Source organism: Rhinopithecus roxellana, chromosome 9 (assembly GCF_007565055.1).
Source record: "Rhinopithecus roxellana isolate Shanxi Qingling chromosome 9, ASM756505v1, whole genome shotgun sequence".
Classification (NCBI taxonomy): Eukaryota; Metazoa; Chordata; class Mammalia; order Primates; family Cercopithecidae; genus Rhinopithecus; species Rhinopithecus roxellana.
This window is the reverse complement of record NC_044557.1, coordinates 53,588,335-53,601,554: the sequence shown is the minus strand read 5'-3', so window position 1 is coordinate 53,601,554 and position 13,220 is coordinate 53,588,335. Positions and strand designations below refer to the sequence as shown.

Below are 13,220 nucleotides of genomic sequence, written 5' to 3'. Positions count from 1 at the left end.
GAGTACATTTGAGGTTAGGAGAGTCGTTTACAATCTTCAGAAAAGTAGGATTTTGATCCCAGCTGTACCATAAGAATGAACAGAATTTAAACACTGGAGGGTATCTAAGACAAATGAGGCCTCCACTTGAGGAGGGGATGTGCTTTCTTTTTAACCTGTATATGCCTAGCACTTGGAACAGTGCCCTGGACATAGTAATGTATTAGATGTTCAAATAGGTAGGTATCAAATGAATTCAAGGAAGTTAAAGGGAAGGCTAAATTTGGGAAATTTTGAATTGTTTAATGCAGATCAGGATATGTAATATAAAAGGAGTGAAGGTGAATAAGACAGGTTAGGGCCATTTCTCAGTCTTAAAGCCTGGTTAGGGTGGTGAAACTTCATTTAGCAGTCACTAAATTGTGACTGATGGTTTGTTTATTTGACGGTTTTTTTTTTACATACAGAATACAGGCTGGAAACTTTTTTTTTTAACAGACCAGATCTTGCTGTGTTGCCCAGACTGGCCCTCCCTACTGTGCCTCTTGAGTAGCTGGGACTACAGGGGTGTGCCAACGTACCTGGTGTGACTGAAAGTTTCTGAGTCAGGGAATGACAGTAGAATAAAATTTTAAGATGATTAATTTGGCAACAAGATGTAGGATTAGTAGAAAGTGGTAGAGTTTGAAAATCAGGTGTTAGGAGATTTTAATACCAGTTAAGACGTGAACTTAAAACTACAAAGGTAGCAGTGGAAATGGAAAGAAAAACACTAAGTGAATAGAATGCTCGGGTTGTGGTGACTGACTGTAGGGGGTTAAACAAAAAATGAAAAGGAATGGGAGATGTCATTTTTTTTTTACCCTGGGTGACTGGATGTTGGTTGCAGCAATGACAGAAATAGAAATGTTTCCAGGAGAAGTCTATTAGGTAAGTAATGATGGTAAGTTAGTTCTTACACCTCTCAAGCTCTGAATGAATGGCTGTTGAAATATGAATAGCAACAGACATTCTAGACCAGACTAAGATGGACTGCTTTTAAAAACAAACAAAAAAACAAAGCAAAAGAATCTTGGTCTTTTATTTTTTGAATAGGTCATATACTTATATGTCTTAAAATTCAAGAGTAACCAGAAGGCATAAAGTGAAAAGCTTCTCTCATTCTCTGTCACTTAATCTCTTCAATCACTTAATACTCCAACTGCTAGGAAACCAATTATATCAGTTTGTGAGACCCATTTCAATTAAACGTTTATTCCCTAGATGGAAATAGTTCTGTATTTGCCCCAAGAGATTTGGGCCAACAACAGAGGATGACCCTGAAGATTCCTGGATACTAAGAACAACAGAGAGTGCATGCTGCAGAAGTCTCAGTGATACTTCACACACTCTTTCCTCCTCCCATTAAGAGACATTCTTCTTTCCACTGTGACCCTATTACACGTCAGTCACTTTACGTGCACTAGCATCCTAAGATCACCCTCTAAACATAGTTTCATTATCTCCACTTCATAAATGAGGGCACTGAGGCTCAGGAAAATTAATACTTTTCTAATGGTCGCACTAATAAGTGGCAGGGTTGGCATCAGATTTGAATTGCAATTATGGGACATTAAAGCCTGCATTCTTTCTACCCTACTGCTTGATCAAAGAATATAGTAGGACAGTTCTTGAAGATAGATTTTTGGCAAGATTGAGTGAGTAGGAAATTATTTTTAAAAGCAAAAAGATTTTAAAAATTCATTTTTATATTTTGAAAATAAAGGCGTAAAGTACAGCTTCTATAGTCACATCACCAAAATTAACTCAAAAATTTAATCAAAACAGTTATGTCATCTACAGGGTATTTGATCAACCAATTGGATTAATTACTCATAAGGGGTGGGAAGATTGTTGGGGAAGGTCCACTTATCGGACAGAAGTCAGGTTATGGAGACTGATTCACCAATCATTAAAATAAGGGCATGTAACATTGCATAAACTTATTTTTCTTTCAGGTCATCCCAAAGAACAATGCAAACATTGTTCTCCATAGCCCGAGACACACATGTATTTATTATTCCTATTTTATAAGTGAGGAAAGAGACACCAGTGAGTCAACTGCATAGCCTCGTCTAATGCTCAGACTACATAAATACTGCAATGATAAGATCTTAAGTAACACATTGGAAAAAAGAATGCGATGCAGTAATGCCCGAGTGTTTCACTGGTCTTATGGCTTCCTCGAAGACAGAATTAATTTCCTACCCAATTCAGTGAAGAATTTTAGACTATGAAAATTGTTCATGAGTATGGGAAAGAAACTCCCTCTTCACTTCTTGGTCCCCAAACTGTACAAAGCTTAGATAAACTAAAATCCTGAGAAGCAGCACCCAAAGTGGGAGGATCAATTGGCTTTTCAATACCTATTGGGTCCATCAGTGCTACATTTCCATACAGTGTTCGCATAACTGGTTCTAACATATACCCATCCTCTCTAACCAACCACCACCTTTAAAAGTTGACTACAGACACATATACACACTTGCCCAGCACTTGCTCCACAGAATATAAGGCCCAGAGTAAACAGACACCACACCTTGTATATCACTGAATCTGGATTATGATAGAAAAGAAGTGGAAACAAGCTCTAGAGGTGTCCCAGATCTCCTGTGCCATTTAGGCCATCCAAGCCTGACAGTGAGAGACAATGAAGAAAAGTCACAGGTAGGTGAAAATCCAGTAACTTTGGCAGGGCAGAAGCTGAGGAATTTATCTGATACTGGATACTCACAGCTTCTGGCCAATCAGGCATCTGTGATGACGTATTTTCACATTAGATATAGGAGGAGGAGAAGAAAATGTTGTAATCATGGATGTTAACTCACTAAGAACTGAATGCTGGGCCTAGTTAAATCCCTATAGGAAGTAAAATACGCAAGACTAGTGACCAGACCCATTGACTAATACACAGTTACAGGTCTATGGCACGCGGTTGTAATGTTCTTCTGAAAACAGAAACTAATGCTAACCTTCCCTTAAAACCTGTACAAACCAGTAAGTGAAAGCCATTTACAATTTCTGGCCATTTAACAGTCTTTTGGTTCAATTTATTGTGGCAAAAATAGCACACATTTCCTCTACTTAATCTTCCCGTGAGAGAAACAGAGTGGGAGAAACTGAATTATATTGAGTTTGATATAAAACGTTCCTGACAACACATAATAAACCACAAACAAAACAAAAACAATAAAAAGCAAAACATCCTAGATTCTAAAGCAGCTCTGTCCAATAAACATATAATGTGAAAACCACCACATACAATTTAAAATTTTCTCATGGCCACATAAAGTAAAAAAACACATTAAAATGAATTTTAATCTTATATTTAACCCAAGATATCAAAAATATTATCATTTCAGTATATAATAAACAAATATTAATAAAATATTACAAGTTTTTAAAAATAAATACTAAGCATTCAAACTTTGGTATTTTACACTTAGGTCACATTTCAATTCGGACGGGCACATTTCAAGTGCTCAGTACCCACCTGTGGCTAAGGGCTACCTACGGGACACTGCAGCCCTACAGCCCGATTTCAAAAATAAGGAAAAAACAAAGCAAGCAAAACCCACAACCACTATATATAAACACACACCAATTTCAATAAACCCGGCGTTTAGAGTTAAGCAGTGATTGCTGATTTTTGGAGTACGGAGAGAGAACGCTTAGGAGTAAGAGGGAAGGAGAGAAAGGGAAATGGAGAGATGCGTGGAGGAATGCAACTGCTGCATCTCCAGAGAAGCCCGTGCTCCCTACCGTGCCAGAGCTTGAAGGGTCGGTGCTCCCTACCTCCCAAGCTTGAAGGGCTGCCTAGCGGTGACGAGGTGGGGCCGGCCCCAAGCCGTCACTGCCATTTGGGCTCTAGAGCCCGCTTGTCTGGGGGCTTGAGGGGATGCAGGATAGTTGGGGGCTCTTCCCGGGAAGCCCATTGGCTGCCTACCTGTCGAGCAGCGGGGTGTGGATGTGCAGGTGCTTCACCGCCACCTGGACGCGCCAGTCTGCATGGCGGGCGGACGACACAGTGCCCGAGGCGCCGCGGCTCAAGTAGCGCAGGTCGGCGAGCTTGTGGTAGGGAATGGTGGGCAGGGCGCTGCAGATGGCCTCCCCGTTCATGGTCCCGGGCGCTCAGGCCGGTTCCGGTTGTGCCCCCTGCTGCGGCGGCTCCCAAGGCTCCCCCGCCGCGCTCGGGAGCCCAGATCCGCCCCTGCACTAGCGAGGCCGGCAAGACCCTTTTTGCCGCGCGACACTAGGTCACGAGGGCGCCCATTCCCCGGGCGGCCCACACCAGCCGCTGCTTCTCCGAACCAGAGCTGACTTCTTTTCTAGAGACTGGTGCCAACGCCGTAGCGCCCCAAGGAGCTTCCTCTCTCGCCGCCCCGGCCGGCCCTCCCCGGCGCGCGCCGCCACCAGCTCGGGCTGCCCGAGCTCCTCCCTCCCCAAACTTCGCAGGCTACGTCAGCGGCGGACAGCAAGGCAGGGAGAGGGGCAGCCCGCTCGCGCCCCTTCCGCCTGGCTCTCGCCTCGGCCTGCGACCGGGATCCTCCGCCGGGGTCGCGCAGCCGAGGCCGAGGGCTGGGGCGGGCGGCCGGGAAGTGGGAAAGGGAGCCAGAAGCGCTCCTTTTGTCTTCTCTTCCCATCCCCCAGGTTTGGGAAAGTTTTCCTTTTGGGAAGCCCCTCTCTTCAGCCTGCTGGCGGGTGTCGGATTGGTTAGCCGCCAACCCCCTCCCCACCCCACCCCACCCCACCCCTCCCCTCCCCCTCCCCCCACCCTCACCCCCCACTCTCACCCCCCACCCTCACCCTCACCACCGGCCGCCAAGATTCTCTGGGCCACAGGTCTTCCGGAAATTGCCAATCCCGGTAGCTGCAGCGTCTGGCTGGGGGCTTTCTTAGGGGGCTCGGGGTTCTGCTTTCTGACTCACTCCCTACTCTGCGCCTGCGCAGGAAGCGATTTGGGGGATCTTGTGAATTCCGAGGGCTCCACACTTAAGAGGTTGTACACTCACCTGTCTACCTGGACTCCAATTTCCATATTTCCAGTCACTTCAGGACTGAGAGATGGATGATAAACCCTGTCATAGTGGAGCAAGTTCAGGTGTTTAACCGCTGTTATGTGGGATCTGCCTTTCTCCCTCTTCTTTCTTACTTCCGTAAGTATATATATGCAGAGTGAAAAATAACCTTGAGAGAGCCCATCCCTCTAACTCCAGGTAAGACTGCAAATAATTCTTATAAATCTGGGAGGAATGCAGTCAGTGTTTCATGCCAACCAAAAAAGACTGCAAACGTTTTTCCATCTTGCTGCTTTGAACACCTTTCTACTTAGGTGACTATTTTGTAAGATATGAGTGCAAATGTTAATACAATACCAAGTCCATACTAGATGTTTAATTAATTCTAGGGCTTCAGTAATAAGGAATGACTCGAACAGATTTCTGCCTACAGACAGCTAATGCGTCTCGTATTTTTGCATTACCTGAAATGAAAGTAGCAATGTTAGGTTTTACAATAGTGGGAGGTTGTAAACGATAGTGTGTTAAAAATTTTTGATCATTTATAATAAAATGTTCAGCACTAAATATATGGTCTGATGCCCTGTGCTTTCTTGCTTAATTAACTTTTTTTTGTTTTTTTTTTCTTTTCGACAGGGAGTCTTGCTCTGTCACCTAGGCTAGAGTGTAGTGGCAGGATCTCAGCTCATTGCAACATCCACCTCCCTGGTTCAAGCAATTCCCCTGCCTCAGCCTCCCAAGTAGCTCGGATTACAGGCGCCCAGCCCCCAGCTAATTTTTGTATTTTTAGTAGAGACGGGGTTTCACCATGTTGGCCAAGGTGGTCTCAAACTCCTGACCTCGTGATCCGCCCACCTTGTCCTCCCAAAGTGCTGGGAGTAGAGGCCTGAGCCACCGGCCAATAAGCTTTTTTCTTAGAAAGTACTCAGAAAACTTTTCTATCCATTGATTCTGTTATGCACATCAGTGTGAAGAGACCACCAAACAGGCTTTGTGTGAGCAATAAAGCTTTTTAATCACCTGGGTACAGGCCGACTTAGTCCGAAAAAGGAGTCAGCAAAGGGAGATAGGGGTGGGGCAGTCTTTATAGGATTTGGGTAGGTAGTGGAAAGTTACAGTTAAAGGGGGTTTTTCTCTTGCAGGCAAGGGTGGGGTCACAAGGTGCTCAGTGAGGAGCTCCTGAGATTCGTTGTCTAGGAGAAGGAGTGTCACAAGGTCAATTGATCAGTTAGGGTGGGGCAGGAACAAATCACAATGGTGGAATGTCATCAGTTATGGCAGGAAATGGCTATTTTCACTTTTGTGGTTCTTCAGTTGCTTCAGGCCATCTGGATGTATACGTGCAGGTCACAGGGGATATGATGGCTTAGCTTGGGCTCAGAGGCCTGACATATTTATCCAGTCAATTAATTAAAAACATGAGTCCTAGAAAAAGAGAACAAAGCATAAACAGAGAAGAAATATCAAAATAATAGTTTAAAAAATTTTGCCAGGACAGGGGTCTTCATATTTAAAGGGCTCACCAAGTAAAAATACCTACATGAAAGCACATCATTAAAAAGGTGAGAACATTAAGAATAGAGGGAAGATTCTAAACGTTTTCAAAGGGCAGAAACAAAAATTAAAGGAATGGGAATTAGAATGGCATTGTATTTCTTAACAATATTACTAAGTCATTGTTATCCTAAAATATAATGAAGTGAAATTTTTTCAGTATTTTAAAGGACAGTAACTTCCAACTTAGAATTCTGTAGTCAAACTATCTGTCAAATATAAGGGCAGAATAAAAACATTTTCACATATACAAGGATGAAATACTTTCATTCCATTTCCTTTTTTTTTTTTTTTTAAAGAAAGCTCCTAGAGAATGTGTTCAGCAAAACATGGGAGTAGGCCTAGAAAAAGAAAGACATGGGATCCAGAAAACAGGACCAGGAAATTAAGAAGGGAAACTCCAGAATGAGAGAAATATGACAGAATTGGAGAGCAACCCATTTTCACTGAACAGGGAGATGGCAGACTTTAAGAGAAAACAGTAGTTACAGTAATTGAAATGATAGATTATCTAATTTGAGTATTTGAGAAATTATATAGATGTTTGATAGATCTAATGAAATCTGGGATAAAATTGGAGAACGAATTGTAAAAAAATACAAGTAAAAAGAAGGAGACAATTGTTAATTCCATGAAAATTGTATCAGACAGGGAAAAAACATTTCTCTAAACTGTTTTGTGGTGGCGAAAAATGTAGAACTTTTCAGAGCTTTTGAAATGCTAATATACATCTCTAAGAAGGAGAGAACATGAAGCATAGAACTTTATGGAATTTATTTGTATTTTTAATTACATTAGTTTTAAATTTACTTTTTAAAACCATATTCACATGGTTTAAAATTTAAAACAATAAGGACTTACAATGCAATGGAAAAATTGAGAAGAGGACTTAGATCCTTGAAAAAGAGGTGAAAGGTGCTCAACATCATTCATTATCAGGGAATCACAAATTTTATTCACAGTGCAACACTACTATCCAAATAGTAGAAAGAATAAAATTAAAAAGACAGAATATACCAAGTGCGAGTGAGGATTTGGAGCAACAGGAACTCTTATACACTGCTCATGGGAGTGTTGATTGGTACAATCAATTTTGTAAATTGTATGTCAGTATCTATTACAACTGCAGATACGCAGACCCCATGACCCAGTAATTCCTTGCTTCGGTATGTGGACATGTGTATGCATCTACTAGAATATTCATAGCAGTGGTGTTTATAATAGTCTCAATCTGGAAATTACCCAGATATCCATAAATAGTAGAATAGATAAATAAATTTTGGCACATTTATGCAATATAATACTAAATGGGAATGAAATGAAACAGTGTACAAATATAATGTTGGATGAAAAAAACCAGATGTGGAAGAGTACATAATGCATGAGTTCATTTGTATAAAGTACAAAAATAAATAAAACTAACTTATGCTTATAGAAATCTTCTCTCTAGTAGGGGAGAGGCATTGATTAGAAGCTAATGATGAGGTATCTGGGATGATGGCAATGTTCTATTTTTTGATTCAGGACCTAGGATCTAGATGCCAGTTGCATGGGTGTGTTCAGTTTATGAAAATTCTTGAAGATTACAGTCATGTTCACTCTTATACTTCAATAAAAAGTTAATTGGTTTAAATATAAAATAAACATGCACATATATAAATATAAGTATATATTGTATATGCATACATAAATATATATAGATTTACATATTATATATTTATTATATTTTTATATTTATATATTTTCATATTTATATATTATATACAAATATATAAATATATATTATACATAAATATTAATATGATATAATATATTATATAATTAATATTATATGATAGAAAATATTAATATTATAAATATATAATTTAATATATTGCATAATATATAACATATGTTTATATATAAATATATAATATAATATATTTATATTAAATATATTATAAAATTATGTTTAAATAATAGTTAATATTACATATTTAATTATTAATTAAATTAAATTATTTAAATATTTATAATAATTATATATTTTTAAAGTAAGATTATATAAATGATTAAAAAGAATATAAAAAATTAAATTTTTATGAATAATTGATAAATAAATAGAATTTTATAATTAGAAAAACAATAAAAAATAAACATAAATTAAATATAATATAAATATAATACTTAATATAAATATACATATATATATAATATTTAAAAATATATATTTAAAAATATACTTAAAAATATAATTTATATATAAATATATATATAATTTATGTATAAATATATAACTATATATTTATATATTTATTATATATATATAATATATATTTCATTCCATTTCCTTTTTTAAAGAAAGCTTCTAGAGAATGTGTTTATTTATTTATAATATAATATATTATATATTTGTATATTATATTTATATATTATGTGTGCATGTTTACATTTAATTATATATAAAATATATAAAATATCTGTCACTTTTATGTAATTATTATAACCCTATATACCCATCCACTTTGCTTACTTTTCACTTAATATATCTTGGATATCTTTCCATATGAATGCATAAAAAGCTCCCTCATCTTTTTTTATTTTCTAAAGGCTGATGGATATACCATAATTTATCCCCCATTAATGGGCATTTACTTTGTTTTCACACATATGCTATTACAGATAATGCTGCAATAGTTAATTTTTGCTTATGTTATTTCATACATGTATATCTACATATTCCAGAAGCCAAATTGCTGGATCAAAGAGTATGTTGGTTTATAACTTTGGTTCATGTCATTGAATTGTTCTTCACTGAAGTTATACTAGTTTTCTTTTACTGTAGATGATGAAAATAGCTATTTCTCCACACACTTACTTTCCTTCCTTTTTAAGATGGATGGTACATTGTTGGTCTGCTGATTTCTGAAGTGGTCAGTGCTTCTAAATTCATGTAAATGCTAAGATTCTTTTTATCAGAAGCCTTCTAAATATTTTTTAATCACAACCCTAAACCTTTAGCTTTCATGATAGGATTTACCAGTATACAGTTTTAAACATACATTATTAGACATATATGGGAAATTAAATTATATATATCTTCATATACATATAGTTCAATTCCCACAATTAATTGGCTTAAGATAGAAAGTTTAAGGTATACTGATGCTGAAATACATCAACTAAACAAGAAAGAAAATATTAGAATATGAATGCAAAGTTGGCTTAAAAAACAAGAATCACATCTATATACTGATTTCATCTGGTCAAAATTCTATAAAATTACATCAAGATTTGTTTTTTTTTTTTTTTTGAGACGGAGTCTTGCTCTGTCGCCCGGGCTGGAGTGCAGTGGCCGGATCTCAGCTCACTGCAAGCTCCGCCTCCCGGGTTTACGCCATTCTCCTGCCTCAGCCTCCCGAGTAGCTGGGACTACAGGCGCCTGCCACCTCGCCCGGCTAGTTTTTTGTATTTTTAGTAGAGACGGGGTTTCACCGTGTTAGCCAGGATGGTCTCGATCTCCTGACCTCGTGATCCGCCCGTCTCAGCCTCCCAAAGTGCTGGGATTACAGGCTTGAGCCACCGCGCCCGGCGAGATTTGTTTTTCTATGAGATAAGGTTTATTTATACCTGTATGTATTATGTTAGGAAATTGCACCTTGAAATTGCGTATCTCTTCAATTAGACACAAGACAAAAAAGGGAAAAATAAACTACTTAAAAAGCTACAAATTTAAGAATTTCAAACATTTCATATTGTAAACTTTTCTAATTTTTGGTTTAAATGCACCTAGTAAGTTTTAAAAGCACAAATCCTGGGGAAGTCTCTATAATTGCATGATAATAAATGTACTACATGGGAAAACTAATGTTTGGGGTACATTTGGTACCTTCCCCTCAAAACTTAATATTTGATGTATCTGATGATAGTCTATTATTATGAGATAGAAAAATATACTTTTTACATTTAATTAGAAAAATCATGTTTCTCATTTAGCCATCTGTATTGAATCCTAAAATTGAACATGTCATATTTAAATTGACTGATAAAATGATTTTTTTTCTTTAGAATTATTAGGAAACATTACATGGAAATCAACCTTTTAATGTGATATTTACTAATAACACTTTTCTCAAATATTTTTCTGCCGAGACCAGCTCGTTTGGGGAGACCCTAACCCAGTGGTGCTAGAGTGATTAAAGACACACACACAGAAATATAGAGGTGTGAAGTGGGAAATCAGGGGTCTCACAGCCTTCAGAGCTGAGAGCCCTGAACAGAGATTTATCCACATATTTATGAACAGCAAACCAGTCATTAGCATTGTTTCTATAGATATTAAATTAACTAAAAGCATCCCTTATGGGAAATGAAGGGATGAGCCAAATTAAAGGAATAGGTTGGGCTAGTTAACTGCAGCAGGAACATGTCCGTAAGACACAGATCACTCATGCTATTGTTTGTGGCTTAAGAATGCCTTTAAGCGGTTTTCCGCCCTGGGTGGGCCAGGTATTCCTTGCCCTCATTCCTGTAAACCCACAACCTTCCAGCTTGGGCTTTAGGGCCATTATGAACATGTTACAGTGCTGCAGAGATTTTGTTTATGGCCAGATTTTGGGGGGCTTGCTCCCAACATTTTTCAATTTAAAGTTACATTTAAATCTTTTACCATTTGGACAAATGGTGAAATTATTTTTAAAAAATTCTAAGAAGGTGAAGTTAATATATATTTCTGTGAAAGTGCTGAACAATAAAAACAAAACAAAGCAGTTGGAGATACTGAGCTAGTACAATCTCCCACCTAATTCAAGAATATCTAATGAAGAGTTGACCAGTTCTTTTGAACATTCCCTGGCAAAAGGGAAATCACTAAATTTTGAGCAAGCCGTTTCCATTGGTTACAGATTTCTTTTGATAAAATTCTCTAACATTTTAAATTTTAGGAGGTGATTCTGGCCTTAGTATTACTGGCTTTTACTGTATTAAGTCTAATTCTCGGCCGGGCGCGGTGGCTCAAGCCTGTAATCCCAGCACTTTGGGAGGCCGAGACGGGCGGATCACGAGGTCAGGAGATCGAGACCATCCTGGCTAACACGGTGAAACCCCGTCTCTACTAAAAACTACAAAAAAAAAACCACCAAAACTAGCCAGGCGAGGTGGCGGCGCCTGTAGTCCCAGCTACTCGGGAGGCTGAGGCAGGAGAATGGCGTAAACCCGGGAGGCGGAGCTTGCAGTGAGCTGAGATCCGGCCACAGCACTCCAGCCTGGGTGACAGAGCGAGACTCCGTCTCAAAAAAAAAAAAAAAAAGTCTAATTCTCCTACCTAGACAATTGAAACAAAGGGTCTACCCCTTTTAAGGTTGTATGAGGGATTTAAAAGATAAATACTTTGAAGATAGATATGTCATCTTTAGTCTTCTTTTACTTCAACTTGGTTTTTAGTCTCTGTGGTTGTCCTGTATTCATCAATATCCCCACCTCCAAATACATTAGAAAATTTTTTGTGAAATCTGACAGATGAGAGGGATTGTGGCTGCACCTGTCTTTGATCTGAATCTATTCACACAAAGGATGGCATTCTGTTTTTTTTTTTTTTTTTTTTTTTTTTTTTTTAGGCAGCCCTGCTACACTATTAATTTAGGTTGGGCCTCAATTAATTTTTCTTTTCTTTTCTTTTCTTTCTTTTTTCATTCTGTCTTGTCTTTCTTTCTTTTCTTTCTTCTCCTTTTCTTCCTCCTCCTCCTTCTTTTTTTCCTTCTTTTCCTCCTGCCCCTCCCTCTCTCCCCCTTCCTATTCTTCTTTCTTCATCTTTTTTTCTTAATGAAGTGCCTTTAAAACAGGTTTTCCCTCTTGTACTTGTACAATTGATTCTTTTAGACCCAGTATTATTGGTTGAACTATGTTTCCCAAAAAGATGTTGAAGTCCTAACCCTCAATACTGATGAATGTGACCAACCATATTTTGAAATAGAATCTTTACAGCTGATCAAATTAGGATAAGGTCGTTAGGATGGGACCTAATCCTGACTGTGTCCTTATAATGAGGGGAAATTTGTACATCATGACAAGCATGCCTACAGGGGAGATACTGTGAAGACACAGGGAGAACACTATCTGCAAGCTATTGAACAGACTAGACTACCAGAAGCTAAGTGAGAAGAATGGAATGGATTCTGCCTCATAGTTACTAGAAGGAACCAACTCTGCTGGCTCTTTGATTTTGGACTTCTAGCTTCCAGACAATAGATTTCTGTTGTTTAAACCATTCTGTGTAGTTTTGTTATGGCAGCCCCAGGAATCTAATGTACTCAGCTACAATTTAAAAATACTTTTTAGGATAATTATAAATTTATAGGATGTTGCAAAGGTAATACAGAGAGGTCTCATGTATCCTTTCATTCAGTTCCTGCCAGTGGTTATGTCTTACAGAATTATAATACAATATAAAAACCAGTAATATAGCATTCATCCAATGTATGTATATTGTTCTATGTCATTTTATCACATGTGTAGATTCCTGTATCACCTCCCCAGTCAAGGTACAGAACTATCCCACCATAACAAAGATTTCATTTATACTATCTCTTTACTTTCACACTCACCCCCAACTCCCCGAACATCCTTAATCCCTATTAATCACTAATCTATTTT

At 38.1% G+C, this 13,220-nt stretch overlaps 1 protein-coding gene across 1 annotated transcript in view; it reads right to left on the bottom strand.

Moving 5' to 3' along the window:
- Positions 1–4,737, bottom strand: part of RIPK2 (receptor interacting serine/threonine kinase 2) — a 38,884-nt gene extending 34,147 nt beyond the window's left edge. Inside the window, exon 1 of the mRNA XM_010353860.2 lies at positions 3,965–4,737. Within this exon, the coding sequence (XP_010352162.1) occupies positions 3,965–4,137 (173 nt within the window). The 5' untranslated portion in view covers positions 4,138–4,737. The remainder of the gene's footprint in view (positions 1–3,964) is intronic.
- Between the last annotated feature and the right edge of the window lie 8,483 nt (positions 4,738–13,220).